This window comes from Leucoraja erinacea, chromosome 11, assembly GCF_028641065.1.
Source record: "Leucoraja erinacea ecotype New England chromosome 11, Leri_hhj_1, whole genome shotgun sequence".
In the NCBI taxonomy this organism is placed as follows: domain Eukaryota; kingdom Metazoa; phylum Chordata; class Chondrichthyes; order Rajiformes; family Rajidae; genus Leucoraja; species Leucoraja erinaceus.
The window spans coordinates 59,331,911-59,358,869 of NC_073387.1; the positions used below are offsets into that span (position 1 = coordinate 59,331,911).

Here is a 26,959-nt window from a genome sequence, read left to right on the forward strand (position 1 = left end):
TCTTGGGCAAGAGTGACCATAATATGGTTGAGTTCTTCATTAGGATGGAGAGTGACATCGTTAATTAAGAAACAAGGGTCCTGAACTTAAAGAGAGGTGACTTTGACAGTATGAGACGTGAATTGGCCAAGATAGACTGGCAAATGATTCTTAAAGGGTTGACGGTGGATATGCAATGGAAGGCATTTAAAGGCTGCATGGATGAACTACAACAAATGCTCATCCCAGTTTGGCAAAAGAATAAATCAGGGAAGGTAGTGCATCCGTGGATAATAAGGGAAATCAGGGATAGTATCAAAACAAAAGATGAAGCATACAAATTAGCCAGAAAAAGCAGCCTACCAGGGGACTGGGAGACATTTAGAGTCCAGCAGAGGAGGACAAAGGGCTTAATTAGGAAAGGGGAAATAAATTATGAAAGAAAACTGGCAGAGAACATAAAAACTGACTGCAAAGGTTTTTATAGATATGTGAAGAGAAAAAGATTAATTAAAACAAATGTAGGTCCCTTGCAGTCAGAAACAGGTGAGTTGATCATGGGGAACAAGGATATGGCGGACCAATTGAATAACTACTTTGGTTCCGTCTTCACTAAGGAAGACATAAATAATCTGCCAGAAATAGCAAGGGACCGGGGGTCAAATGAGATGGAGGAACTGAGTGAAATCCAGGTTAGCCGGGAAGTGGTGTTAGGTAAATTGAATGGATTAAAGGCCGATAAATCCCCAGGGCCAGATAGGCTGCATCCCAGAGTACTTAAGGAAGTAGCTCCAGAAATAGTGGATGCATTAGTGATAATTTTTCAAAACTTTTTAGATTCTGGAGTAGTTCCTGAAGATTGGAGGGTAGCAAACGTAACCCCACTTTTTAAAAAGGGAGGGAGAGAGAAAACGGGGAATTACAGACCAGTTAGTCTAACGTCGGTAGTGGGGAAACTGCTAGAGTCAGTTATTAAAGATGGGATAGCAGCACATTTGGAAAGTGGTGAAATCATTGGACAAAGTCAGCATGGATTTACAAAAGGTAAATCATGTCTGACGAATCTTATAGAATTTTTCGAGGATGTAACTAGTAGCGTGGATAGGGGAGAACCAGTGGATGTGGTGTATCTGGACTTCCAGAAGGCTTTTGACAAGGTCCCACATAAGAGATTAATATACAAACTTAAAGCACACGGTATTGGGGGTTCAGTATTGATGTGGATAGAGAACTGGCTGGCAAACAGGAAGCAAAGAGTAGGAGTAAACGGGTCCTTTTCAGAATGGCAGGCAGTGACTAGTGGGGTACCGCAAGGCTCAGTGCTGGGACCCCAGCTATTTACAATATATATATTAATGATCTGGATGAGGGAATTGAAAATATCTCCAAGTTTGCGGATGACACTAAGCTGGGGGCAGTGTTAGCTGTGAGGAGGATACTAGGAGACTGCAAGGTGACTTGGATAGGCTGGGTGAGTGGGCAAATGTTTGGCAGATGCAGTATAATGTGGATAAATGTGAGGTTATCCACTTTGGTGGCAAAAACAGGAAAGCAGACTATTATCTGAATGGTGGCCGATTAGGAAAAGGGGAGATGCAACGAGACCTGGGTGTCATGGTACACCAGTCATTGAAAGTAGGCATGCAGATGCAGCAGGCAGTGAAAAAAGCGAATGGTATGTTGGCATTCATAGCAAAAAGATTTGAGTATAAGAGCAGGGAGGTTCTACTGCAGTTGTGCAGTGTCTTGGTGAGACCACACCTGGAGTATTGCGTACAGTTTTGATCTCCTAATCTAAGGAACGACATTCTTGCCATAGAGGGAGTACAGATAAGGTTCACCAGACTGATTCCTGGGATGGGAGGACTTTCATATGAAGAAAGACTGGATAGACTCGGCTTGTACTCGCTAGAATTTAGAAGATTGAGGGGGGATCTTATAGAAACTTACAAAGTTCTTAAGGGGTTGGACAGGCTAGATGCAGGAAGATTATTCCCGATGTTGGGGAAGTCCAGAACAAGGGGTCACAGTTTAAGGATAAGAGGAAAATCTTTTAGGACCAAGATGAGAAAATCATTATTTACACAGAGAGTGGTGAATCTGTGGAATTCTCTGCCACAGAAGGTAGTTGAGGCCAGTTCATTGGCTATATTGAAGAGGGAGTTAGATGTGGCCCTTGTGGCTAAAGGGATCAGGGGGTATGGAGAGAAGGCAGGTACGGGATACTGAGTTGGATGATCAGCCATCATCATATTGAATGGCGAATGGTGCAGGCTCGAAGGGCCGAATGGCCTACTCCTGCACCTATTTTCTATGTAAACGTTACATGTGAATCTACACTTACCTCAACAAATGAAATTGGGAATATTCCTACTCGTTCTCCGAGTTTGCCCTCTGCCCAATTCTCATCAACTCTCCGGATTACTTTTAAGATATTGTTCTGAAAGAGACAATTAAATGGATGTTAAACTCCCATGGAGTGTTGATGTGTTGGCCGTTGGCGTGTCGATCTGTCCATGGCGTCTGTATGAAGCACAAATACATCTCATGACTCGTCCATCATCTTGGTCAGTGTCTGACATCACGGACAATGTTACTGCAAATGCCCATTGTCTCCAAAGCAGCTGTGGCTCATCCACCTGCCACAGACTAAATGCTTCCTTCAAATATCATGTTGGAACCATCATGTTAGAACAAGGAACTGCAGGTGCTGGTTTACCCCAAAGATAAACACAGAGTGCTGGAGTAACCCAGCGGGTCAGGCAGCATCTGTGGAGAACATGGATAGGTGACGTTTCACAGAGTGCTGGAGTAACTCAGCGGGTCAGGCAGCATCTGTGGAGAACATGGATAGGTGACGTTTCACAGAGTGCTGGAGTAACTCAGCGGGTCAGGCAGCATCTGTGGAGAACATGGATATGGGTGACGTTTCACAGAGTGCTGGAGTAACTCAGCGGGTGCAGCAGCATCTATGGAGCTAAGGAAATAGGTAACGTTTCGGGTCGAAACCCTTCCGGGTTTCGGCCCGAAACGTTGCCTATTTCCAGAAGGATTTCGGCCCGAAACGTTGCCTATTTCCTTAGCTCCATAGATGCTGCTGCACCATAACTGAGTGGGTCAGGCAGCATCTGTGGAGAACATGGATAGGTGACGTTTCACAGAGTGCTGGAGTAACTCAGCGGGTGCAGCAGCATCTATGGAGAACATGGATAGGTGACGTTTCACAGAGTGCTGGAGTAACTCAGCGGGTCAGGCAGCATCTGTGGAGAACATGGATAGGTGACGTTTCACAGAGTGCTGGAGTAACTCAGCGGGTGCAGCAGCATCTGTGGAGAACATGGATAGGTGACGTTTCAGTCTGAAGAAGGGTCTCGACCGGAACCGTCAGCTTTAGACTAGAGACACAGCGTGGAAACTCGGTACACTAGTCTATCCAACACACTAGGGACAATTTACAGAAGCCAATTAATGTGATCCTGTGTGTTTTTCGAATGTGGGAGGAGACCAGGGCACCCAGAGAAAACCCACGTGGTTACAGGGAGAACATTCATAAGTTTTCATCGAAACGAACCAGGTTCCACAATCTCCTCAGTTCTTACCCAATGTGATCTGCGGTGAATCCCGCAAAGTGGTCCCTTCCTCAATACAAGGTGGATAGAGATAGTGATGTCTGCATCCAGGTGACCACTCAGTCATTTTGGAAAATACACAAGTGCATTGTAGTTTAGTTTAGAGATAGCATGGGAACAGGCCCTTCGGCCCATCAAGTCCCTGCTGACCAGTGATCATCCCGTACACAAGTTCGATTCTACACTTTAGGGACTGTTAACAGGAGCCAATCAACCTACAAGCTGTACGTATTTGGGATGTGGAAGGAGACCAGAGCACCTGGAGGAAACCCACCTGGTCACGGGGAGAACGTACAAACTCCGCATAGACAGCAGCAGCCGTGGTCAGGATGGAACCCGGGTCTCTGGCGCTGTGAGGCAGCAACTCTACCGCTGTGCCACCATGCCACACACTATTGCCACACACTCTCACTGGTACGAGACGTGCCTGTGTGTGACAAGCCATCAGATCCCAGTGTATTTTCCTCTGAATGACTCTAGTCTCTGAACACACACCAACCATTGGTCTCAGGCTCCAGCTAACATGAAGCGGTGAAGAAAGCCAATGGCGTGTTGGCCTTCATAACAAGAGGAGTTGAGTATAGGAGCAAAGAGGTCCTTCTGCAGTTGTACAGAGCCCTAGTGAGACCACACCTGGAGTATTGTGTGCAGTTCTGGTCCTCTAATTTGAGGAAGGACATTCTTGCTATTGAGGGAGTGCAGCGTAGGTTCGCAAGGTTAATTCCCGGGATGGCGGGACTGTCATATGCTGAGTGAATGGCTGAATGGCCCACACCTACATCTATTGTCTATTGAGTACATTGGATAAAGAAACAGCAGAGCCAAACGCCAGGTAGCTGTAGCATAGACTGATCCCCAATACTTGTCATTCCACCTGACCAAGTTCACCCCATGTCCCAGCTACAACTCCGGCCTGTTTATAATGCTGCATCTTATGCTGAAGACTGGGATGATGTTGGGATATTGTTGAGCTTTAGACAATAGACAATAGGTACAGGAGTAGGCCATTTGGCCCTTCGAGCCAGCACCATCACCAACATGCAGAGTTCAGCTTGCCGTGTCTTACCTTGACGAAGGGAAGGACGTTCTTGATGGCCGGCTGCTCTGTCTCTTGGAGAGTGAAGTCATAGAGGGCTTTGCATAGCGGGGGAGGCTGCGGGAGGTGATGGATGACGTGGACAAAGCCGAGAGGGAAGATCCCGCACGCTCCGCTAATCTCTCCGTAGAACCAGTTCTCATCCACCTGCTGACGGAGCACGATGAGGTCGCCCTTGCTGAAGCTGAGATCTCCTGGTTTCTGCCCACTGTATGTGTACAGGGCTCTTGCACAAGGCACCTAAAGCCAACGATAACACAGGTTCACTCAACGCAGTGTCAAAAGCATTGCCACATCACTGATACTGATCATAGAGAGGTGTATAAGATCATGCGGCCACAGTCTCTTGCCCAGAGTAGGGGAATCGAGGACCAGAGGATGTAGGCTTAATGTGAAGGGGAAAAGATTTAATAGGAATCTGAGGGGTAACTTTTTCACACAGAGGGTGGTGGGTGTATGGGACAAGCTGCCAGAGGAGGTAGTTGAGGCTGGGACTATCCCGACATTTGAGGAACAGTTGGGCAGGCATGTGGATAGGACAGGTTTGGAGGGATATGGACCAAGCGCAGGCAGGTGGGACTAGTGTAGATGGGACCAGTTGGCCGGTGTGGGCAAGTTGGGCCGAAGGGCCTGTTTCCACACTGTATCACTCCATGACTGTGATTGGGGATGATCAGCCATGATCACATTGAATGGCGGTGCTGGCTCAAAGGGCCGAATGGCCTACTCCTGCACCTATTATCTATTGTCTATTGATTCTATCCACTCCCCACTAGACACCACTGGAGAGCCAACGGTCTTTGTATAATCCATAGAGCACAATGTATAATTCTTGTGGAGGCCAAGTCAGTGGATATTTTTAAGGCAGAGATAGATAGATTCTCGATTAGTCAAGCTGTCAGAGTTTATGGGGAGAAGGCAGGAGAATGGGGTTGAGAGGGAGAGATGGATCAGCCATGATTGAATGGCGGAGTAGACTTGATGGGCCGAATGGCTTTATTTTGCTCCTGTCATTAACTATGTTCTCCTATCCTTATAATGCATTGTAAACCTCTCTCGGCGACAGTGTTCAGCTTTGTGCTCCCTGATGTAGGAAATATGTCATTCAACCGGCAGGAGTGCAGAGAAGAAGCAACTGATAGGTGGATAGACACAGAGTGCTGGAGTAACTCAGCGGGTCAGGCAGCATCTGTGGAGAACATGGATAGGTGACGTTTCACAGAGTGCTGGAGTAACTCAGCGGGTGCAGCAGCATCTATGGAGCTAAGGAAATAGGTAACGTTTCGGGTCGAAACCCTTCCGGGTTTCAGCCCGAAACGTTGCCTATTTCCAGAAGGGTTTCGGCCCGAAACGTTGCCTATTTCCAGAAGGGTTTCGGCCCGAAACGTTGCCTATTTCCTTCGCTCCATAGATGCTGCTGCACCATAACTCAGCGGGTCAGGCAGCATCTGTGGAGAACATGGATAGGTGACGTTTCACAGAGTGCTGGAGTAACTCAGCGGGTCAGGCAGCATCTGTGGAGAACATGGATAGGTGACGTTTCACAGAGTGCTGGAGTAACTCAGCGGGTCAGGCAGCATCTGTGGAGAACATGGATAGGTGACGTTTCACAGAGTGTTGGTTTCTGTACTATTATGGTTATTAATTCATTGTATTATTGATTATTGCATATTTAGCCAGTTTAGTTTAGTTTAGAGATACAGCATGGGAAACAGGCCCCTTCGGCCCACCGAGTCCCTGCACACATTCACTATGCTACACACACACACTAGGGACGATTTACAATTATACCAAGCCAATGCCAGAGAGCCCGGAGAAAACCCGCGCAGGCCACGGGGTGAACGTACAAACTCCATGCAGCCGAGCGCCCGTAGTCAGGATAGAACCCGGGTCTCTGGCGCTGTGAGGCAGTAACTCCACCTCTCCGCCACCATGCCAGCCACTAGTTAGCCAGGTTACTGTCACCTCCAGAACGTTGCGTTGTATTCTGATTAGACACATGATGGAGGAACTCAGCGGGCTAGCAGGGTGATGTCTGAAGAAGGGTCTCGACACGAAACCTCACCCATTGCTTCTCTCCAGAGATGCTGCCGGTCCCGCTGAGTTACTCCTGCATTTTGTGTCCATCTTCAATTTCCTTGGCCCCGCTCTTTTTTTTTTTTTTTTTTTTAATTTATATGAAACTACTTTTATTCAAAAAATAAAAATAAACATTTACATGTATTAACACAATCAAAGGCTGCCTATGTTGACAGCTTACAAACAAACGATCATCAAATTAATATAACGTCAACTTTATCAACAAAACACTCGACCTCCAACGGCGACCAGCATTCACGGAAGGCCTCCACGGTCCCCATGGACACTGCGTGTTCCCTCTCCAGGGACAGGCGGGCACGGACGTAGACCCGGAAATTTAAAACTTGGCCCCGCTCTGGGAGTAGAAGTGGGGGCGGATCCGGACTGCAACGGCCGTGAGCCCCAGGCCGAGTTCAGCGATGGTTTGCCTGCTTCTGCTGCTGTTGGAGGTGAGACGTTGCATCGTGCCAGGGTCTTGGGCCTGTCCCACTTTGGCCGTCAGTTACGCGACAGGCCGCTGGCGTGTGAAGATTTTGTTCGCTACTAATTGCCGATACTGCGCACAACTACACACCCCTCCACGCTACCCAGTGGGACCGGCCCCGCGCGGCCAAACGATGCCCGTGTGTGTGCCTCAACGCGACGACAAGCTCGTGTAATTTGCATGCCAAGGACACGTAAGTGGGACAGGGCCTTTACACTCTGATTATCACTATTTCACAATATGAGTCCCCTGGAAATGATTCTACAAACACACACGTCTTTGGGGAGTGGGAGGAAACTGGAGCAGCTGGATAGCTGAAGGAACTGAGTCTAAACCCATCTATTCTGAGAGTGGTATTGAGACTGTGGGCTTATTTACATCCATCATTCATTAAACAGTCTTTATTTCAGCAGAGAATGGCAGGTACTGTTCACAGCCACAATAATAGACTAATGGTGTTCTGTCCCAGTAATACCGCTCACAATGAAATCTTTATCTTTGCAGCCATGAAAATATTTAGTACAAACAAGTTCTCCAGCTGCCAGCAATGCGGGGGTGATGTGGGCTAACTATGTGGCTGCTTGCTGCACAGTTCTGTACTGGCATAGACTCCCGCCCGCTCTGACAACTGCGCTATGTTGCTGATCTGAAGGGTTTCATTTCCAGAGAACCCTCTGATCAAATGTTGCTCTCCAGGGATGCTGCCTGACCCGCTGAGTTACTCCAGCACTCTGTGAAACGTCACCTATCCATGTTCTCCACAGATGCTGCCTGACCCGCTGAGTTACTCCAGCACTCTGTGAAACGTCACCTATCCATGTTCTCCACAGATGCTGCCTGACCCGCTGAGTTACTCCAGCACTCTGTGAAACGTCACCGATCCATGTTCTCCACAGATGCTGCCTGACCCGCTGAGTTACTCCAGCACTTTGTGAAACGTCACCTATCAATGTTCTCCACAGATGCTGCCTGACCCGCTGAGTTACTCCAGCACTCTGTGAAACGTCACCTATCCATGTTCTCCATAGATGCTGCCTGACCCGCTGAGTTACTCCAGCACTCTGTATCTGTCATATGGCAGCTGTGTTGCCAGACTGACAGCACAGTGGGACCATCAGCATTTAAGATTTCTTTGTCACAGAGTCAGTGGATATTTTAAGGCAGAGATAGATAGATTCTTGATTTGTACGGGTGTCAGGGGTTATGGGGAGAAGGCAGGAGAATGGGGTTAGGAGGGAGAGATAGATCAGCCATGATTGAATGGCAGAGTAGACGTGATGGGCCGAATGGCCTAATTCTGCTCCTATCATTTATGAACATAAACTTTGAACACAAGTAATAGGAGCAGAATGAGGCCATTCGGCCAATCAAATCTACTCCGCCGTGGCTGATCTATCTCTCCCTCCTAACCCCATTCTCCTGCCTTCTCCCCATAACCCCTGACACCCGCACTAATCAAGAATCTATCTATCTCTGCTTTAAAAATCCTGTGGCAACGAATTTGACAGATTTACCACACTCTGACTAAAGAAGTTCCTCCTCATCTCCTTCCTAAAGAACATCCTTTAATTCTGAGGCTGTGCCCTCTAGTCCTAGACTCTCCTACTATTGCATACAGTTTTGGTCTCCAAATCTGATGAAAGACATTATTGCCATAGAGGGAGTGCAGAGAAGGTTCACCAGACTGATTCCTGGGATGTCAGGACTGTCTTATGAAGAAAGACTGGATAGACTTGGTTTATACTCTCTAGAATTTAGGAGATTGAGAGGGGATCTTATAGAAACTTACAAAATTCTTAAGGGGTTGGACAGGCTAGATGCAGGAAGATTGTTCCCGATGTGAGGGAAGTCCAGGACAAAGGGTCACAGCTTAAGAATATAAGGAGATGAGAAGAACTTTTTTCACACAGAGAGTGGTGAATCTCTGGAACTCTCTGCCACAGAGGGTAGTCGAGGCCACAGTTCATTGGCTATATTTAAGAGGGAGTTAGATGTGGCCCTTGTGGCTAAGGGGATCAGGGGGTATGGAGAGAAGGCAGGTACAGGATACTGAGTTGGATGATCAGCCATGATCATATTGAATGGCGGTGCAGGCTCGAAGGGCCGAATGGCCTCTACTCCTGCACCTAATTTCTATGTTTCTATGTTTAGTGGAAACATCCTCTCCACATCCACTCCATCCAGGACGTTCACTATTCTGTCGATGGGGTCCCTCATCCTTCTAAACACTATCTCTCATGGACATAGACATGGTGGCATCTCACGCCCACATCATGCCTGGTTCTCCCACAATGATGCTGAACAAAGCTAGTCCGTTCTATTTAGCTGCAGGTTGTATCATGTTGTGTGAAGCTGCCGTCAGTCTCCCTTGTGACTCCCTGCTCCACCTACACTCATGCTGATCATTGCCGTAACGCTCCACAACCACAGCCACAGCCAAAGCCCCCCCGGCTCTGACAACATCACACACACCAGTGCAGGCAGCTCATCAACGGCAGTGCCAGGAAGTCTCCACATTGTGAATTGTCAACAGTGCCCTTGCCCCAACAGTCTCCCGGTCACTGGCGATACTAACGGCAAGTATCTCGTGCCCAATGTGACAAATGACCAAGGCTGGTGCGTCATGGGAAACATGTAACCCCTCAATCCAAGATCCATCTCACAGTCACACAGCGCAGAAACAGGCCCTTCAGCCCAACTAGCCCATGCCAACCAACATGCCCAATCTACAATCTGTGGATAAATGTGAGGTTATCCATTTTGGTGGCAAAAACGGGAAAGCAGACTATTATCTAAATGGTGGCCGATTGGGAAAAGGGGAGATGCAGCGAGACCTGGGTGTCATGGTACACCAGTCATTGAAGGTAGGCATGCAGGTGCAGCAGGCAGTAAAGAAAGCGAATGGTATGTTGGCTTTCATAGCAAGAGGATTTGAGTATAGGAGCAGAGAGGTTCTACTGCAGTTGTACAGGGTCTTGGTGAGACCACACCTGGAGTATTGCGTACAGCTTTGGTCTCCAAATCTGAGGAAGGACATTATTGCCATAGAGGGAGTGCAGAGAAGGTTCACCAGACTGATTCCTGGGATGTCAGGACTGTCTTATGAAGAAAGACTGGATAGACTCGGTTTATACTCTCTGGAATTTAGGAGTTTGAGAGGGGATCTTATAGAAACTTACAAAATTCTTAAGGGGTTGGACAGGCTAGATGCAGGAAGATTGTTCCCGATGTTGGGGAAGTCCAGGACAAGGGGTCACAGCTTAAGGATAAGGGGGAAATCCTTTAAAACCGAGATGAGAAGAACTTTTTTCACACAGAGAGTGGTGAATCTCTGGAACTCTCTGCCACAGAGGGTAGTTAAGGCCAGTTCATTGGCTATATTTAAGAGGGAGTTAGATGTGGCCCTTGTGGCCAAGGGGATCAGAGGGTATGGAGAGAAGGCAGGTACAGGATACTGAGTTGGATGATCAGCCATGATCATATTGAATGGCGGTGCAGGCTCGAAGGGCCGAATGGCCTCTACTCCTGCACCTAATTTCTATGTTTCTATGTTACACTTGTGCCAGCTGCCTGCATTTGGCCCAGATACCTCTAAACCTGTCCTATCCAAGTGTCTTGTCAATGTTGTATTAGTAGCTGCCTCAGCTCCTCTGGCATCTGGTTCCCTTCACCCACCACCCTCTGTGTGTAGAAGATTCCCCTCAGGTGCCTGTTAGATATTTCCCCCTCACCCCTGTCCCCTGGTCCTTACTCTGGGTAAAAGACTCTACATTCACGGTCTCCACCCCCCTCATGATTGTATACACCTCTATCAGATCACCCCTCATCCTCCTGCGCTCTGTAATATAGTCCGAGTCTGCCCGACTTCTCCCCACAGCCCAGACCTTCATTACAGGCAACATCATTACACACTGTGTCTCCTGCAAACACTCACACACATGACACTGTAACATGCAGTGATCTCCGACCTGCCTCCAGACCAATGCTGCAATCCAACTGCCCCTGTTGTCCACTCCTCCAACAGTGGACACGTGCAGCGGTATAGTTGCTGCCTCACAGCGCCAGAGACCCAGATTCCATCCTGTCTATGGGTGCTGTCTGGACGGAGTTTGCACGCTCCCCCTGTGACCGCGTGGGTTTTCTCCGGGTGCTCTAGATTCCTCCCACACTCCAAAGACGTACAGATTTATAGGTTAATTTGGCTTCTGTAAATTGTAACGTGTCGGATAGAGCTAGTGTACGGGGTGATCGCTGGACGGCACGGACTCGGTGGGCCGAAGGGCCTGTTTTTATGCTGTGTCTTTAAATCTCTCATGAAGGTTAATTCCCGGGATGGCGGGACTGTCATATGCTGAGAGAATGGAGCGGCTGGGCTTGTACACTCTGGAGTTTAGAAGGATGAGCGGTTATCTTATTGAAACATATAAGATTATTAAGGGTTTGGACACGCTAGAGGCAGGAAACATGTTCCCGATGTTGGGGGAGTCCAGAACCAGGAGCCACACAGTTTAAGAATAAGGGGTAAGCCATTTAGAACGGAGATGAGGAAACACCTTTTCACACAGAGAGTGGTGAGTCTGTGGAAATCTCTGCCTCAGAGGGCGGTGGAGGCCGTTTCTCTGTATAGTTTCAAGAGAGAGTTAGATAGGGCTCTTAAAGATAGCGGAGCCAGGGGATATGGGAGAAGGCAGGAACGGGGTACTGATTGGGGATGATCAGCCATGATCACATTGAATGGCGGTGCTGGCTCGAAGGGCCGAATGGCCTCCTCCTGCACCTATTGTAATAAAATGAATGGTTTATTTGGGGGGCAAAGTGTTAGTTAGCTGGAGTGAGTAATTGCAGGGTCTGTGCCTGGTGATGCGGTGTGGCAGAGTAGAGTGGATGCTCAGCTCACCAGCTCCAGGCAGCAAATACACTGGATGCTCATTAGACTCGAGCTGCCTACAGTACAATCCTCACATCCAGTTACCTAGGCAACACAAGAGGAATATCACCAGGTTCTACAGCAAAGCTCTCGCATGGTGCAGAGTACAGAATAATGTCGGTCTTACAGAGGGTGGCAGAGTCAGAGTGACATGGCACACACACTGGACAGCACTGATGTGTGTGAGGGGGGTGTGGGGGGGGGTGGGGGAAAGGGGAGTTTCAGTGGCTGATGGGATCACCAACAGCATTGCATTGCAAACACAGATCAAAAATCTGCTGGAAATCTGAATTTAAAAAAAAACAGGGATTGCTCTCAAAAAGCTGGAGTAACTGAGCGGGTCAGGCAGCACCTCTGGAGAGAAGGAACGGGTGACGTTTTAGGTCGAGTCCCTTCTTCAGACTGAGTCCTTCAGGCTCAATCTGCAGAAGGGTCTCGACCCGAAACGTCACCTATCCATGTTCTCCACAGATGCTGCCTGACCCGCTGAGTTACTCCAGCACTCTGTGAAACGTCACCTATCCATGTTCTCCACAGATGCTGCCTGACCCGCTGAGTTACTCCAGCACTCTGTGAAACGTCACCTATCCATGTTCTCCACAGATGCTGCCTGACCCGCTGAGTTATGGTGCAGCAGCATCTATGGAGCGCAGGAAATAGGCAACGTTTCGGGCGAAACCCTTCTGGAAATAGGCAACGTTTCGGGCCGAAACCCGGAAAGGGTTTCGACCCGAAACGTTACCTATTTCCTTAGCTCCATAGATGCTGCTGCACCCGCTGAGTTACTCCAGCACTCTGTGAAACGTCACCTAGCCATGTTCTCCACAGATGCTGCCTGACCCGCAGAGGTACTCCAGCACATTGTGTCTTTTTCTGTAAGCCAGCATCTGCAGTTCCTTGCATCTCATAGAGTCTCACAACGTGGAAACAGGCCCTTTGGCCCAACTTTCCCACAGCAACCAACATGTCCCATCTACACTAGCCCCACCTGCCTGCGTTTGGCCCATATCCCTCTAAACCCGTCTATCCATGTACCTGTCTAACTGTTTCTTAAACGCAAGGATATTCCTAGCCTCAACTACCTCCTCCGGCAGCTCGTTCCATACACCCACCACCCTTTATGTGTAAAAGTTGCCCTTCAGATTCCTATTAAATCTTTTCCCCATCACCTTAAACCCATGTCCTCCGGTCCTCGATTCACTTACTCTGGGCAAGAGACTTTGTGTGTCTCCCCGATCTATTCCTCTCATGATTTTATTCACCTCTATAAGATCACCCCTCATCTAATTCACCCCCCTGTGAGATTCCAATTGTAATCTGGCCGAAGGTACACAAAAAAGCTGGAGAAACTCAGCGGGTGCAGCAGCATTTATGGAGCGAAGGAAATAGGCAACGTTTCGGGCCGAAACCCTTCTTCAGACTGATCGGGGGCGGGGACAAGAAAGGAAAAAGGAGGAGGAGCCCGAAGGCTGGGGGATGGGAGGAGACAGCAGGGGGACTGAGGAAGGGGAGGAGACAGCAAGGACTAACAAAATTGGGAGAATTCGATGTTCATGCCCCCGGGATGCAGACTCCCCAAACGGAATATGAGGTGCTGTTCCTCCAATTTCCGGTGCTGCTCGCTGTGGTCATGGAGGAGACCCAGGACAGAGAGGTCGGAGACGGAGTGGGAGGGGGAGTTGAAGTGCTGAGCCACCGGGAGGTCAGCTTGGTTATTGCGGACCGAGCGGAGGTGTTTGGCGAAACGATCGCCCAACCTCCGCTTGGTCTCACCGATATAGATCTGGCCGAGTCTGGCTCAGCGGCAGATATTATTTAATATCAATCATCCAAATCACCGTGTGATATTTAACGACATTAGAAGTGGCCTGGTGTATGGTGGATCTCAGTTGCCTGGTGCTACAGTCAGATCTCTTACATCAAGTTCTTCACTCTAAAGATCAATCCTTGATTAGTCCCGATGGTCACAGTCGAATCGGCTTCAATTCCATAAGATATTGTGGATGGGGAGCATATGTCAGTGAAGAGCATTTCACCAACATATTTGATGAGCTTTCAGTCAGAACATGGGAGCCCATGCCTCGGGCAAGGACACGATGGCTGTGTTTACTCCATTGAATCTGAATCTATTGAGATTTTTGTTGCTTTTGGGCAATCCCAACCTGATGCCAGGTGTAGGTGTGAGAAGGTGGTGCGTTAACACACCTGGCCACCACACCTGCAACTAAATAGAATAGAGGTGAGCTCCACCATAATGGTACAGGTGAGCACCACCACCATAAGGTGCCCTCTACACAATGATACAGGTATCCTGGGTTGGTGGGACTGTCAAATGTGGATAGAATGGAGTGGATGGGCGTGTATACCCTGGGGTTTAGAAGGATGAGAGGGCATCTTATTGAAACATATAAGATTATTAAGGGTTTGGACACACTAGAGGCAGAGAACATGTACCTGATGTTGGGGGAGTCCAGAACCAGGGGCCACAGTTTATGAATTAGGGTTAAGCCATTTAGAACGGAGATGAAGAATTTTTTTTTCACCCTGAGAGTTGTGAGTCTGTGGAATTCTCTGCCTCAGAGGGCGGTGGAGGCCGGTTCTCTGGATACATTCAAGAGAGAGCTAGATAGGGCTCTCAAAGATAGCGGAGCCAGGGGATATGGGGAGAAGGCAGGAACGGGGTACTGATTGGGGATGATCAGCCATGATCACATTGAATGGCGGTGCTGGCTCGAAGGGCCGAAAGGCCTCTACTCCTGCACCTATTGTCTATTGTCTATAAATGCAGCCGGATATTTAGAACGACGGCAGGAATATTTAGGGAGACGATGGTCACACACTGTAACAAGAACCAGGTGATAAACTGAGCTCTGCCTGCTTGCGTTCAGCTGCTGAGTGCTTACCTGCTCCAGGGGGCTGTGGGCAGGAGAGAGGGTCTTCACCAGACTGCTGCGTGACTTCACCGGCTCCGAGTGTTGGTCGGCGGGAGGCTGGTGGGTGACCCTGGCGTTAGTCTGCCCGTACCTGATGCCATCGAGCAGACGCACCAGCAGCAGGTTGACGGGCAAGTCATCGATGCTGCCAGTTACAGGGCTCCGGCACTCTGGGCAACGCACCTCCTTATGTGAGTGGGAGATCTGTTGCAGGCACGGCTTGCAGAAGGTGTGTTGGCACGGCAACACCTTGGCAGTGCCGTCCAGGCGCTCAAAACACACTGGGCATTCCAGCAGGTCCAGTAAGGCCAGGTCATCCATTCTACTGCCAGTCCACCATCGCATGAAAGCACAGCCACCCTGTACATCAAACAGCAGCAAGCATTAGCGTCAATATACCACCCAACCCAGAGGGAATTCACCATGTTAGAGCAAAGATAATATTTGCCATTTGAACCTCAAATGAAGTTCAAACAAAATTTGGTTTCTGCAGTCACACAAGAAAAGGACCAAGACACACACACCAACACAATGTACACAAACATCCATCAGTGAATCTCCTCCTCACTGTGATGGAAGGCAGAGAAGGTGTTGGCAGAGAAGATTCACGAGGATGTTGCCAGGACTAGAGGGTGTGAGCTCTAGGGAGAGGTTGAGTAGGCTGGGTCTCGAGATGAGAAGAACTTTTTTCACACAGAGAGTGGTGAGTCTCTGGAACTCTCTGCCGCAGAGGGTAGTCGAGGCCAGTTCATTGGCTATATTTAAGAGGGAGTTAGATGTGGCCCTTGTGGCTAAGGGGATCAGAGGGTATGGAGAGAAGGCAGGTACGGGATACTGAGTTGGATGATCAGCCATGATCATAGTGAATGGCGGTGCAGGCTCGAAGGGCCGAATGGCCTACTCCTGCACCTAATTTCTATGTTTCTATGTCTCTATTCCATGGAGCACAGGAGGATGAGGGGTGATCTTATAGTGATGTACAAAATCATAAGAGGAATAGATTGGTAGATGCACAGAATCTCTTGCCCACAGTAGCTGAAACAAAGACCAGAGGACACAGGTTCACGGTGAAGGGGGAAAGATTTAATAGGAATCTGAAGGGCAACCTTTTTCACACAGAGGGTGGTGGGTGTATGGAACAAGCTGTCAGAGGAGGTAGTTGAGGCAGGGATTATCCCAACGTTAAAAAAACAGTTAGGCAGATACACGTCTGAAGAGGGGATTCGGCCCGAAACGTTGCCTATTTCCTTCGCTCCATAGATGCTGCTGCACCCGCTGAGTTTCTCCAGCACTTTTGTCTACCTTTGACTGGTACATGGATAGGACAGGTTTGGAGGGATATGGGCCAAACGTGGACAGGTGGGACTAGTGTAGCTGGGACATTGTTGGCCGGTGTGGGTAAGTTGGGCCGAAGGGCCTGTTTGCACATTGTATCACTCTAGGCAAGAGCATTGAACTGCCATATGTAGTGGTCACAGAACAATGAAAGGTACAAGCAACTGCAGGTACTGGTTTACATAAAAAGACACAGAGTGCTGGAGTAACTCAGCGGGTCAGGCAGCATCTGTGGAGAACGTGGATAGGTGACGTTTCACAGAGTGCTGGAGTAACTCAGCGGGTCAGGCAGCATCTATGGAGCTAAGGAAATAGGTAACGTTTCGGGTCGAAACCCTTCCGGGTTGCCTATTTCCAGATGGGTTTCGGCCTGAAACATTGCCTATTTCCTTCGCTCCATAGATGCTGCTGCACCATAACTCAGCGGGTCAGGCAGCATCTGTGGAGAACATGGATAGGTGATGTTTCACAGAGTGCTGGAGTAACTCAGCGGGTCAGGCAGCATCTGTGGAGAACATGGATAGGTGACGTTTCACACAGTGCTGGAGTAACTCAGCGGGTCAGGCAGCATCTGTGGAGAACATGGTTGATTCGGGTTGGGACCCTTCCTCAAACTCACCCATGTTCTCAGAGATGGAACCAACCGGTTGAGTTACTCCAGCACTCTGTGTGTTTGTTTGGTAAACCAGTGTCTGCAGTTCCTTGTGTCTGCAGATGCTGCCGGCTGGCCAGGCAGTTCCCGAAGAACAATGAAATTCTTACTTGCTGCTGTCTAATAGATCCATTAACGTAATTAAACACGGATAATATATAATCATCTCAAATATAATTAATTAATAACCATAATACTAGGTAGCCAGTATAGTGATATAGTGGGGGTGGTGGTGTGGTCAGGATGCTGTTGATCTCTGATCCTGCTGAGGGAGGTTTGTGAGGGGGGAAAGATTGAATAGGAAACTGAGGGGTAACTTTTTTTTTTACACAGAGGGTTGTGGGTGTGTGGAACGAGCTGCAGGAGGAGGTGTCTTGGTGAGACCACACCTGGAGTATTGCGTACAGTTTTGGTCTCCAAATCTGAGGAAGGACATTATTACCATAGAGGGAGTGCAGAGAAGGTTCACCAGACTGATTCCTGGGATGTCAGGGCTGTCTTATGAAGAAAGACTGGATAGACTTGGTTTATACTCTCTAGAATTTAGGAGATTGAGAGGGGATCTTATAGAAACTTACAAAATTCTTAAGGGGTTGGACAGGCTAGATGCAGGAAGATTGCTCCCGATGTTGGGGAAGTCCAGGACAAAGGGTCACAGCTTAAGAATATAAGGAGATGAGAAGAACTTTTTTCACACAGAGAGTGGTGAATCTCTGGAACTCTCTGCCACAGAGGGTAGTCGAGGCCAGTTCATTGGCTATATTTAAGAGGGAGTTAGATGTGGCCCTTGTGGCTAAGGGGATCAGAGGGTATGGAGAGAAGGCAGGTACGGGATACTGAGTTGGATGATCAGCCATGATCATATTGAATGGCGGTGCAGGCTCGAAGGGCCGAATGGCCTCTACTCCTGCACCTAATTTCTATGTTTTTATGTTTCTAGGAGGTAGTTGAGGCAGGGACTATCGCAATATTTAAAGTAGACAAAAATGCTGGAGAAACTCAGCGGGTCAGGCAGCATCTGTGGAGAAAAGGAGTAGGTGACGTTTCGGGTCGAGACCCTTCCACAGTCTGAGTTTCTCCAGCATTTTTTGTCTACTTTCGATTTTTCCAGCATTTGCAGTTCCTTCCTAATCACAATATTGAAGACACATTTGGACAGGTACATGGACAGGACAGGTGTGGAGGGATATGGGCTAAACACGGGCAGGTGGGACTAGTGGAGATGGGGCATGTTGGCCATCATGGGAGGGCCAGTTTCCACACACTATTTCTGGTACCATGTCCATTATTCCATTAGCCTTGGCCTTCCCTGCTATAGAAGGTCGTGGGGTTTAAGGCCCGTGTGACTGCTCCTGTCAGTGAAGATACTGCCACTGGTCAGTCATACAGTCATTAGTGATAGGAACAGAATTAGACCATTCGGCCCATCAAGTCTACTCCGCCATTCAATCATGGCTGATCTATCTCTCCTAACAACCCCTGACACCCGCACTAATCAAGAATCAATCTATTTCTGCCTTAAAAATACCTACTGACTTGTGACCTCCACCGCCGTCTGTGGCAATGAATTCCACAGATTCACCGCCCACTGGCTAAATACATTCCTCCTCTTCTCCTTCCTAAAGGAACATCCTTTAATTCTGAGGCTGTGCCCTCTGGTCCTAGACTCTCCAACTAGTGGAAACATCCTCTCCACATCCACTCCATCCAAGTCCTTCACTATTCTGTACGTTTCAATGAGATCCCCCCTCATCCTTCTAAACTCCAGCAAGCACAGGCCCAGTGCCGACAAACGCTCATCATAGGTTAACCCACTCATTGCTGGGATCATTCTTGTAAACCTCCTCTGGACCCCCTCCAGAACCGGCACATCCGTCCTCAGATACGGGGCCCAAAACCGCTCACACGACAAGAGTCAGCACCAAGGAGCAACATCGGACTGTGCTTGGGGCACAGTTGTTGCACTGAGCAGAAAGGGAACTGCAATCCCAGCACCAATCCCACATCTCTCACCTTGAACCCTGTAAACTGCAAAGATCCAGATGCATCAGCTCATAAGTGATAGGAGCAGAATTAGGCCATTCAGCCCATCTAGTCAGCTCCGCCATTCAATCATGGCTGATCTATCTCTCCCTCCTAACCCCGTTCTATAAGGTCATATGTATGTGTATGGAACGAGAGGAGGTAGTTGAGTCTGGGACTATCCCAACGTTTAACAAACTTCCATCAGCACTTTGTCGATGTGGTCCAGGTGAGATTCAGAGAATATTTTGTACTTTTCCCATATACACATATATACACACACACACATACATATACACACACACACACACACACACACATACATACATATACACACACACACACATACATACACACACACACACACACACACACACACACATACATATACACACACACACATATCACACACACACACACATACATATACACACACACACACATATACACACACACACATATATATACACACACATATACACTCACACACATACACACTCACACACATACACTCACAATCTACAGCTGGACCCACCTGTCACGTGTGTCCAGCCTGCCAGAGATGAGGTGAGATCCAGAGGCCACATTGAGTGGAGATCTGATGGGCTGGGCAGCCGAGCTTGTTGGAGATGTCCACCCGCCTGTGTACAATCCTCAAGGTAGACACTAAATGCTGGAGCAACTCAGCGGGTCAGGCAGCATCTGTGGAGAGAAGGAACGGGTGGAGACCCTTCTTCAGACAGGTGTATAATCCAAGCTGCCTCTGCCTCTCGCTGTGCCGCTGGATCTCTGCGCCAGTTCCTGCTCTATCACCGTGCACAGACACATCCAACAGGCAGTCTCTTTGTCTTAACGATGTTCAAACAGTCCGAGCCGTGGTCCAAGATTGTCCGCGGTAGTGCGGACGGCAGGGGGTGAGAGACGGACAATTGTGGTTAAGTCTGACCACAGAGTCATCAGTGACACACAGGCACACACACACACCCTCACACACACTCACACAGGCACACACAGTGCAAACTGCAGCGCAAACTGAGCCACTTACCAGGCACACGTTAACCCATTCTCTGTCTCTCTGTTTGTCTCTCTGTCTCTCTCTCTCTGTCTCTCTCTCTGTCTCTCTCTCTGTCTCTCTCTCTGTCTCTCTCTCTGTCTCTCTGTCACTCTCTGTCTTTGTCTCTCTCTGTCTCTGTGTCTCTGTCTCTCTCTCAGTCTCTCTGCCTCTGTCTCTGTCTCTCTGTCTCTCTCTCTCTCTGTCTCTCTCTCTGTCTCTCTCTCTGTCTCTGTCTCTGTCTCTCTGTCTCACACACACAACACGGGCTAGGCAGAGGGACGTCACCATCCAACAGGAGAGGCGGAGATATTCCCAGCTAGAGGGAGGGAGGGAAAGAGAGGGGAGAGAGGGAGAGAGATGATTCAGCCAACCCACTGATAATGTCACTGTTCCTCTCAATTAAGGTCCCTCTGCTGGAAACAGCTGGTACTGCTGAAGATAGACACGAAAATCTGTGCGAAGACCCGACTCGGCCCCGGAGCTGTGACGCCGGCAGCGGCAGCGGAGACCCGACTCGGCCCCGGAGCTGTGACGCCGGCAGCGGCAGCGGAGACCCGACTCGGCCCCGGAGCTGTGACGGCGGTAGCGACCACCCGCGGAGTTTGAACCGTCGTCCCGCCGCAGAGGGCGAACAAAGAGGGAAGAGACAGAGACTTTAAGATTTTGCCTTCCACCGCAGTGAGGAGGTGTTTGGTGAACTCACTGTGGTGGATGTTAAACTTGTGTTGATTGTGTGTTTTTGTCATTTGTTTAATTATATGTATGACTGCAGGGAAACAAAATTTCGTTCAGACCGAAAGGTCTAAATGGCAATAAAGGAATCTAATCTAATCTAAAATTGATACACTGTAAATATCTCCATTGTAATCATGTATTGTCTTTCAGCTGACTGGTTGGTTCAGTTTAGTTTATTGTCACGTGTAGCGAGGTACAGTGAAAAGCTTCTGTTGCGTGCTAACCAGTCAGCGGAAAGACAATACATGATTACAAATCGAGCCGTTCAACGTTTAGTGCAAGGTAAAGTCCAGTAAAGTCTGATCTTATAGAAACGAACAAAATTCTTATGAAGAAAGACTGGATAGACTCGGCTTGTACTCGCTAGAATTTAGAAGATTGAGGGGGGATCTTATAGAAACTTACAAAATTCTTAAGGGGTTGGACAGGCTAGATACAGGAAGATTGTTCCCGATGTTGGGGAAGTCCAGAACAAGGGGTCACACAGTTTAAGGATAAGGGGGAAATCCTTTAGGACCGAGATGAGGAAAACTTTTTTCACGGAGTTAGATGAGGCCCTTGTGGCTAAGGGGATCAGAGGGTATGGAGAGAAGGCAGGTACAGTATACCGAGTTGGATGATCAGCCATGATCAGATTGAATGGTGGTGCAGGCTCGAAGGGCCGAATGGCCTCTACTCCTGCACCTATTTTCTATGTTTCTATGTTTCTATGTTTCTATCAAGGATAGTCTGAGTGTCACCAATGGGCAACAACAGAAGCGTTTCGCTGTACCTCAGTACACGTGAGAATAAGCTGAACTAACCAGAAGGAGCTGAGCTGCCGTCTGGCCAGAGTGAGGGGCATTGTGTGATGGAATAGTCACTGATCAGAAGGACAGCTACAGACAGCTGTCTACCTGACACGGTGATGCAGTGGGTAGAGCTGCTGCCTCACAGCACCAGAGACACGGGTTCGATCCTGACAACGGGTGCTGTCTGTACGGAGTTTGCACGTTCTCCCCGTGACCTGCGTGGGGTTTTCTCCGAGATCTCAGGTTTCCTCCCACACTCCAAAGACGTGCAGGTTTGTAAGTTAATTGGCTTGGTATAAAATGTAAATTGTCCCTAGTGTGTGTAGGATAGTGTTAGTGTGCGGGGATCGCTGGTCGGCACGGACTCGGTGGGCCGAAGGGCCTGTTTCGACGCTGTATCTCTAAACTAAACTAAAAAAAACGAAACTATTTATTTTCTCCTGTATCTGTACACTGTGGACGGCTCGATTGTAATCATGTGTTGTCTTTCCACTGACTGGTTAGGACGCAACAGAAGCTTTTCACTGTACCTCGGTACACGTGACAATAAACTAGACTGAAACGAGTGCCTTGACCTCCTGATCCACAACAATTAGAAACATAGAAACATAGAAATTAGGTGCAGGAGTAGGCCATTCGGCCCTTCGAGCCTGCACCGCCATTCAATATGATCATGGCTGATCATCCAACTCAGTATCCCGTACCTGCCTTCTCTCCATACCCCCTGATCCCCTTAGCCACAAGGGCCACATCTAACTCCCTCTTAAATATAGCCAATGAACTGGCCTCAACTACCCTCTGTGGCAGAGAGTTCCAGAGATTCACCACTCTCTGTGTGAAAAAAGTTATTTTCATCTCGGTTTAAAGGATTTTCCCCCTTATCCTTAAGCTGTGACCCCTTGTCCTGGACTTCCCTAACATCGGGAACAATCTTCCTGCATCTAGCCTGTCCAACCCCTTAAGAATTTTGTAAGTTTCTATAAGATCCCCTCTCAATCTCCTAAATTCTAGAGAGTATAAACCAAGTCTATCCAGTCTTTCTTCATAAGACAGTCCTGACATCCCAGGAATCAGTCTGGTGAACCTTCTCTGCACTCCCTCTATGGCAATATTGTCCTTCCTCAGATTTGGAGACCAAAACTGTACGCAATACTCCAGGTGTGGTCTCACCAAGACCCTGTACAACTGCAGTAGAACCTCCCTGCTCCTATACTCAAATCCTTTTGCAATGAAAGCTAACATACCCTTCGCTTTCTTTACTGCCTGCTGCACCTGCATGCCTACCTTCAATGACTGGTGTACCATGACACCCAGGTCTCGCTGCATCTCCCCCTTTCCCAATCGGCCACCAATTCCGAAGTCATCTGGAGTAAAGACATCCATTCCACAGATTCACCACCCTCTGGCTAAAGAAACCCCTCCTCATCTCCTTTCCAAAGTTGTGTCCTTTCATGCTGAGGCTGCGCCCTCTGGTCCTAGACTCCCACTAGTGGAAACATCCTGACTGAGCATGTGAAACAATGCAGGAATGCTGGGGTTGATTCAGGTGTACCCACACATTGCTGAATGTCTGTGGATGTGTTAGTAGCTGGGGCATGTTGGCCGTTGTGGGCAAGTTGGGCCGAAGGGCCTGTTTACACACGGTACCACTCCATGTCTCTATGCGATGAAGAATCTACAACATGAATGTAAGAGTCTAGGTTGGTCAGCGCTCCGCTTTTGGGTCACCTACGTCAGTGTAGACTGTCGGCTGGGCTGGAGATACTTTTCCGAGTTAGGAATAAATGCCTTCCTGTTGGTATTCAATAAAAAAATTAAATGAAGAGAAGGACATTATAATTTAAGAGGGTTGTGTATTTTTGCAACATGTAAAGTAAGACTCAATGTAAAATATAGATGTGTCACAGTTTTGGGGTCAAATTATGCAACGGACTTAGTGATGAGTTGACATTTTGCAGCTCTATGTTGAGTTTCAAAAAAGCCTTAAAATGTAAAATATTACAATTTAGAGTAAATGCTATTTTTTCTTTCCTTTGTAATGCTGATATTCTGGGTTATTTTATCTTATGGATTGTATAGGATAGGCAAACATAAGCTTTATGGCTTCAGACGATTCCTTTGTCGGTCATTGATGATGTGAGCGTCGTGTGGAATGGATACAGCGTTGGTTCATATTCACAAGGATTGTAAAGTTTTGTTCCATTAGTGTATGGACTGAAATAGACTTTTCATCATATATAATATGTACAGACTCCTGTAATTGTCTCATTAGTTGGTGTCAGGCCGTTACATGTGATGCCGTCACTGAATTATAGATGGGCTGTGAGAGGAATACTGTGTGGACAAGCAGCCTGTGTCCAGGTGTGTTATTCAGCTGCTGGTTGGAGAGGAGAGGAGAGGAGAGGAGAGGAGAGGAGAGGAGAGGAGAGGAGAGGAGCTGTGAATGGAGGAACTCAGCAGCAAGCTACGAAGGAGGTTTGAACCCAAGCCCAGGAAGGTACGGTTCTCGACCCGAAACGTCACCCATTCCTTCTCCCCAGAGATGCTGCCTGTCCCGCTGAGTTACTCCAGCATTTTCTGTCTATCTTCGCTGTAAACCAGCACCTGCAGTTCCTTCCTCCACGTACTAGTTTCACTGAAGTCCTGCTGAATTTCACCGTCTGTATAACTGTCTGTGGCACGGTGGCGCAGCGGTAGAGTTGCTGCCTCACAGCGCCAGAGACCCGGGTTTGATCCTGACTACGGGTGCTGTCTGTACGGAGTTTGCACGTTCTCCCCGTGACCTGCGTGGGTTTTCTCTGAGGCCTCCGGTTTCCTCCCACACTCCAAAGACGTGCAGGTTTGTAGGTTAATTGGCTTGGTGTGTGTGTAAATTGTCCCCTAGTGTGTGTAGAATAGTGTTAATGTGCGGGGATCGCAGGTCTGTGCAGACTCGGTGGGCCGAAGGGCCTGTTTCTGTGCTGTATCTCTAAACTAAACTAACCTCGTTATTATCTAGCCCACAGCAACAATGGACCATTGTGGGCTCCACCTTGCCTTGACTATCTTCACTTTTTGCATATCATCCATTCGTTTCTGAAGAAGGGTCTTGACCCGAAACGTCACCCATTCCTTCTCTCCACAGATGCTGCCTGACCCGCTGAGTTACTCCAGCACTCTGTGAAACGTCACCTATCCATGTTCTCCACAGATGCTGCCTGACCCGCTGAGTTACTCCAGCACTGTCTGTGTGTTTGTCTGTTGCAGGTGCGGTTTCGCATATCATCGGCCTTTAGCGGGCGGGTGCTGAGGCAGGTCTACGAGGATGGGTCTGAGTCGGAGGAGCTGGAGGAGGAGGGAGGGCGTGGGGTGAAGTCTGCGCTGAGCGAGGGTTTCAGAACAAGGAGAGCAGCTGTACAGGAACGCTGGCACCCGCCTCCCCCCTCCTCACCGCTGGTAACACAGAGGATCAACGTGGTGAGAGATGGGGACCGTTACGGATTGATCAGCGGCCCAGCTCTGCTCAACAGCCTGGCAGCGGCCCGCTCCAGTGTAAGTGCTTCCTTATTCTCTGTCTGCATCTCCTGCTCAATGGCTCAGTGCATCCTTCATTACCCTCGAGCAAGGTACAGTGAGATACTTTATCAGTCAGCACGGTGGTGCAGCGATAGAGTTGCTGTCCCACTTTCACAACCTAATTCACCACCTTTTTTACTCGTGGACATTTTTCATCAGGCTAGAAAAACGCCCCAACCTGCTTGATGCAACGAGTACCTACAACTATAGCAAAAGGATTTGAGTATAGGAGCAGGGAGGTTCTACTGCAGTTGTACAGGGTCTTGGTGAAACCACACCTGGAGTATTGCGTACAGTTTTGGTCTCCTAATCTGAGGAAGGACATTTTTGCCATAGAGGGAGTGCAGAGACGGTTCACCAGACTGATTCCTGGGATGTCAGGACTGTCTTATGAAGAAAGACTGGATAGACTTGGTTTATACTCTCTAGAATTTAGGAGATTGAGAGAGGATCTTATAGAAACTTATAAAATTCTTAAGGGGTTGGACAGGCTAGATGCAGGAAGATTGTTCCCGATGTTGGGGAAGTCCAGGACAAGGGGTCACAGCTTAAGGATAAGCGGGAAATCCTTTAAAACCGAGATGAGAAGAACTTTTTTCACACAGAGAGTGGTGAATCTCTGGAACTTTCTGCCGCAGAGGGTAGTCGAGGCCACAGTTCATTGGCTATATTTAAGAGGGAGTTAGATGTGGCCCTTGTGGCTAAAGGGATCAGAGGGTATGGAGAGAAGGCAGGTACGGGATACTGAGTTGGATGATCAGCCATGATCATATTGAATGGCGATGCAGGCTCGAAGGGCCGAATGGCCTCTACTCCTGCACCTAACTTCTATGTTTCTATGACTAGCATCACGACCCACCTACGACCTCGTGACCACCACACTGCGAGTACGAGTCAAGGGCAAACTCGGCAGAGGTGGTGAATTAGGTTGTGGAAGTGGGACAGGCCCTTCACAGCACCAGAGACCCGGGTTCGATCCTATCCTTTGTGTCCCTAATAGAGTCATAGAGTGATAGTGTGGAAACAGGCCCTTCGGCCCCCTGTGCCGCTGAGTTACTGTGTGTGTGTGTGTGTGTGGGCGTGGAGTTCTGGGTTAGTCTGCTTTCCCCACTGCCTGATCCAGTGAGTGATTGTGTGGGAATCACTAGTGGCCGTGTGTGACACACTGCCCTTACTTGATCTTTTACAGTGTTGATTCATTTGATGAATTATTCATTAGCATGAGGATATCCACATCCCTCCACCAGTAGCCTCTGCATCCTATCACCAAGGCAACTTTGTGTCCAATGAGCCAACTTTATCTTTAGTGTGAGGTGTATTAGTTTAGAGATACACGATCAAAACAGGCCCCCAGCCCACCCAGCCCACCCCAGCCCACTCCCACCATCGATCACCCCCTCACACTAGTCCTTATCCATTCCCAACACACTAGAGGTAATTTACAGACAAGCAGCCAATTAACCAGCAAACCCGCTCCCATTTGGGATAGGAGCAGGATTAGGCCATTCGGCCCATCAAGTCTACTCCGCCATTCAATCGTGGCTGATCTATCTCTCCCTCCTAACCCCATTCTCCTGCCTTCTCCCCGTAACCCCTGACACCCGCACTAATCAAGACTCTGCCAATCTCCACTTTAAAAATACCCACTGACTTGGCCTCCACAGCCGTCTGTGGCCATGAGTTCCACA

General features: G+C 48.6%; 1 protein-coding gene across 1 annotated transcript in view; it reads right to left on the reverse strand.

Moving 5' to 3' along the window:
• The window catches only part of LOC129701860 (E3 ubiquitin-protein ligase SH3RF1-like), a 32,713-nt gene extending 12,599 nt beyond the window's left edge, over positions 1-20,114 (reverse strand). The window contains exons 1-4 of the mRNA XM_055643346.1: positions 19,672-20,114; positions 15,098-15,487; positions 4,675-4,944; positions 2,324-2,419 (exon numbers count right to left, since the gene is read on the reverse strand). Coding sequence (XP_055499321.1) covers positions 2,324-2,419; positions 4,675-4,944; positions 15,098-15,472 — 741 coding nt within the window. The 5' untranslated portion in view covers positions 15,473-15,487; positions 19,672-20,114. The remainder of the gene's footprint in view (positions 1-2,323; positions 2,420-4,674; positions 4,945-15,097; positions 15,488-19,671) is intronic.
• Positions 20,115-26,959: the final 6,845 nt, after the last annotated feature.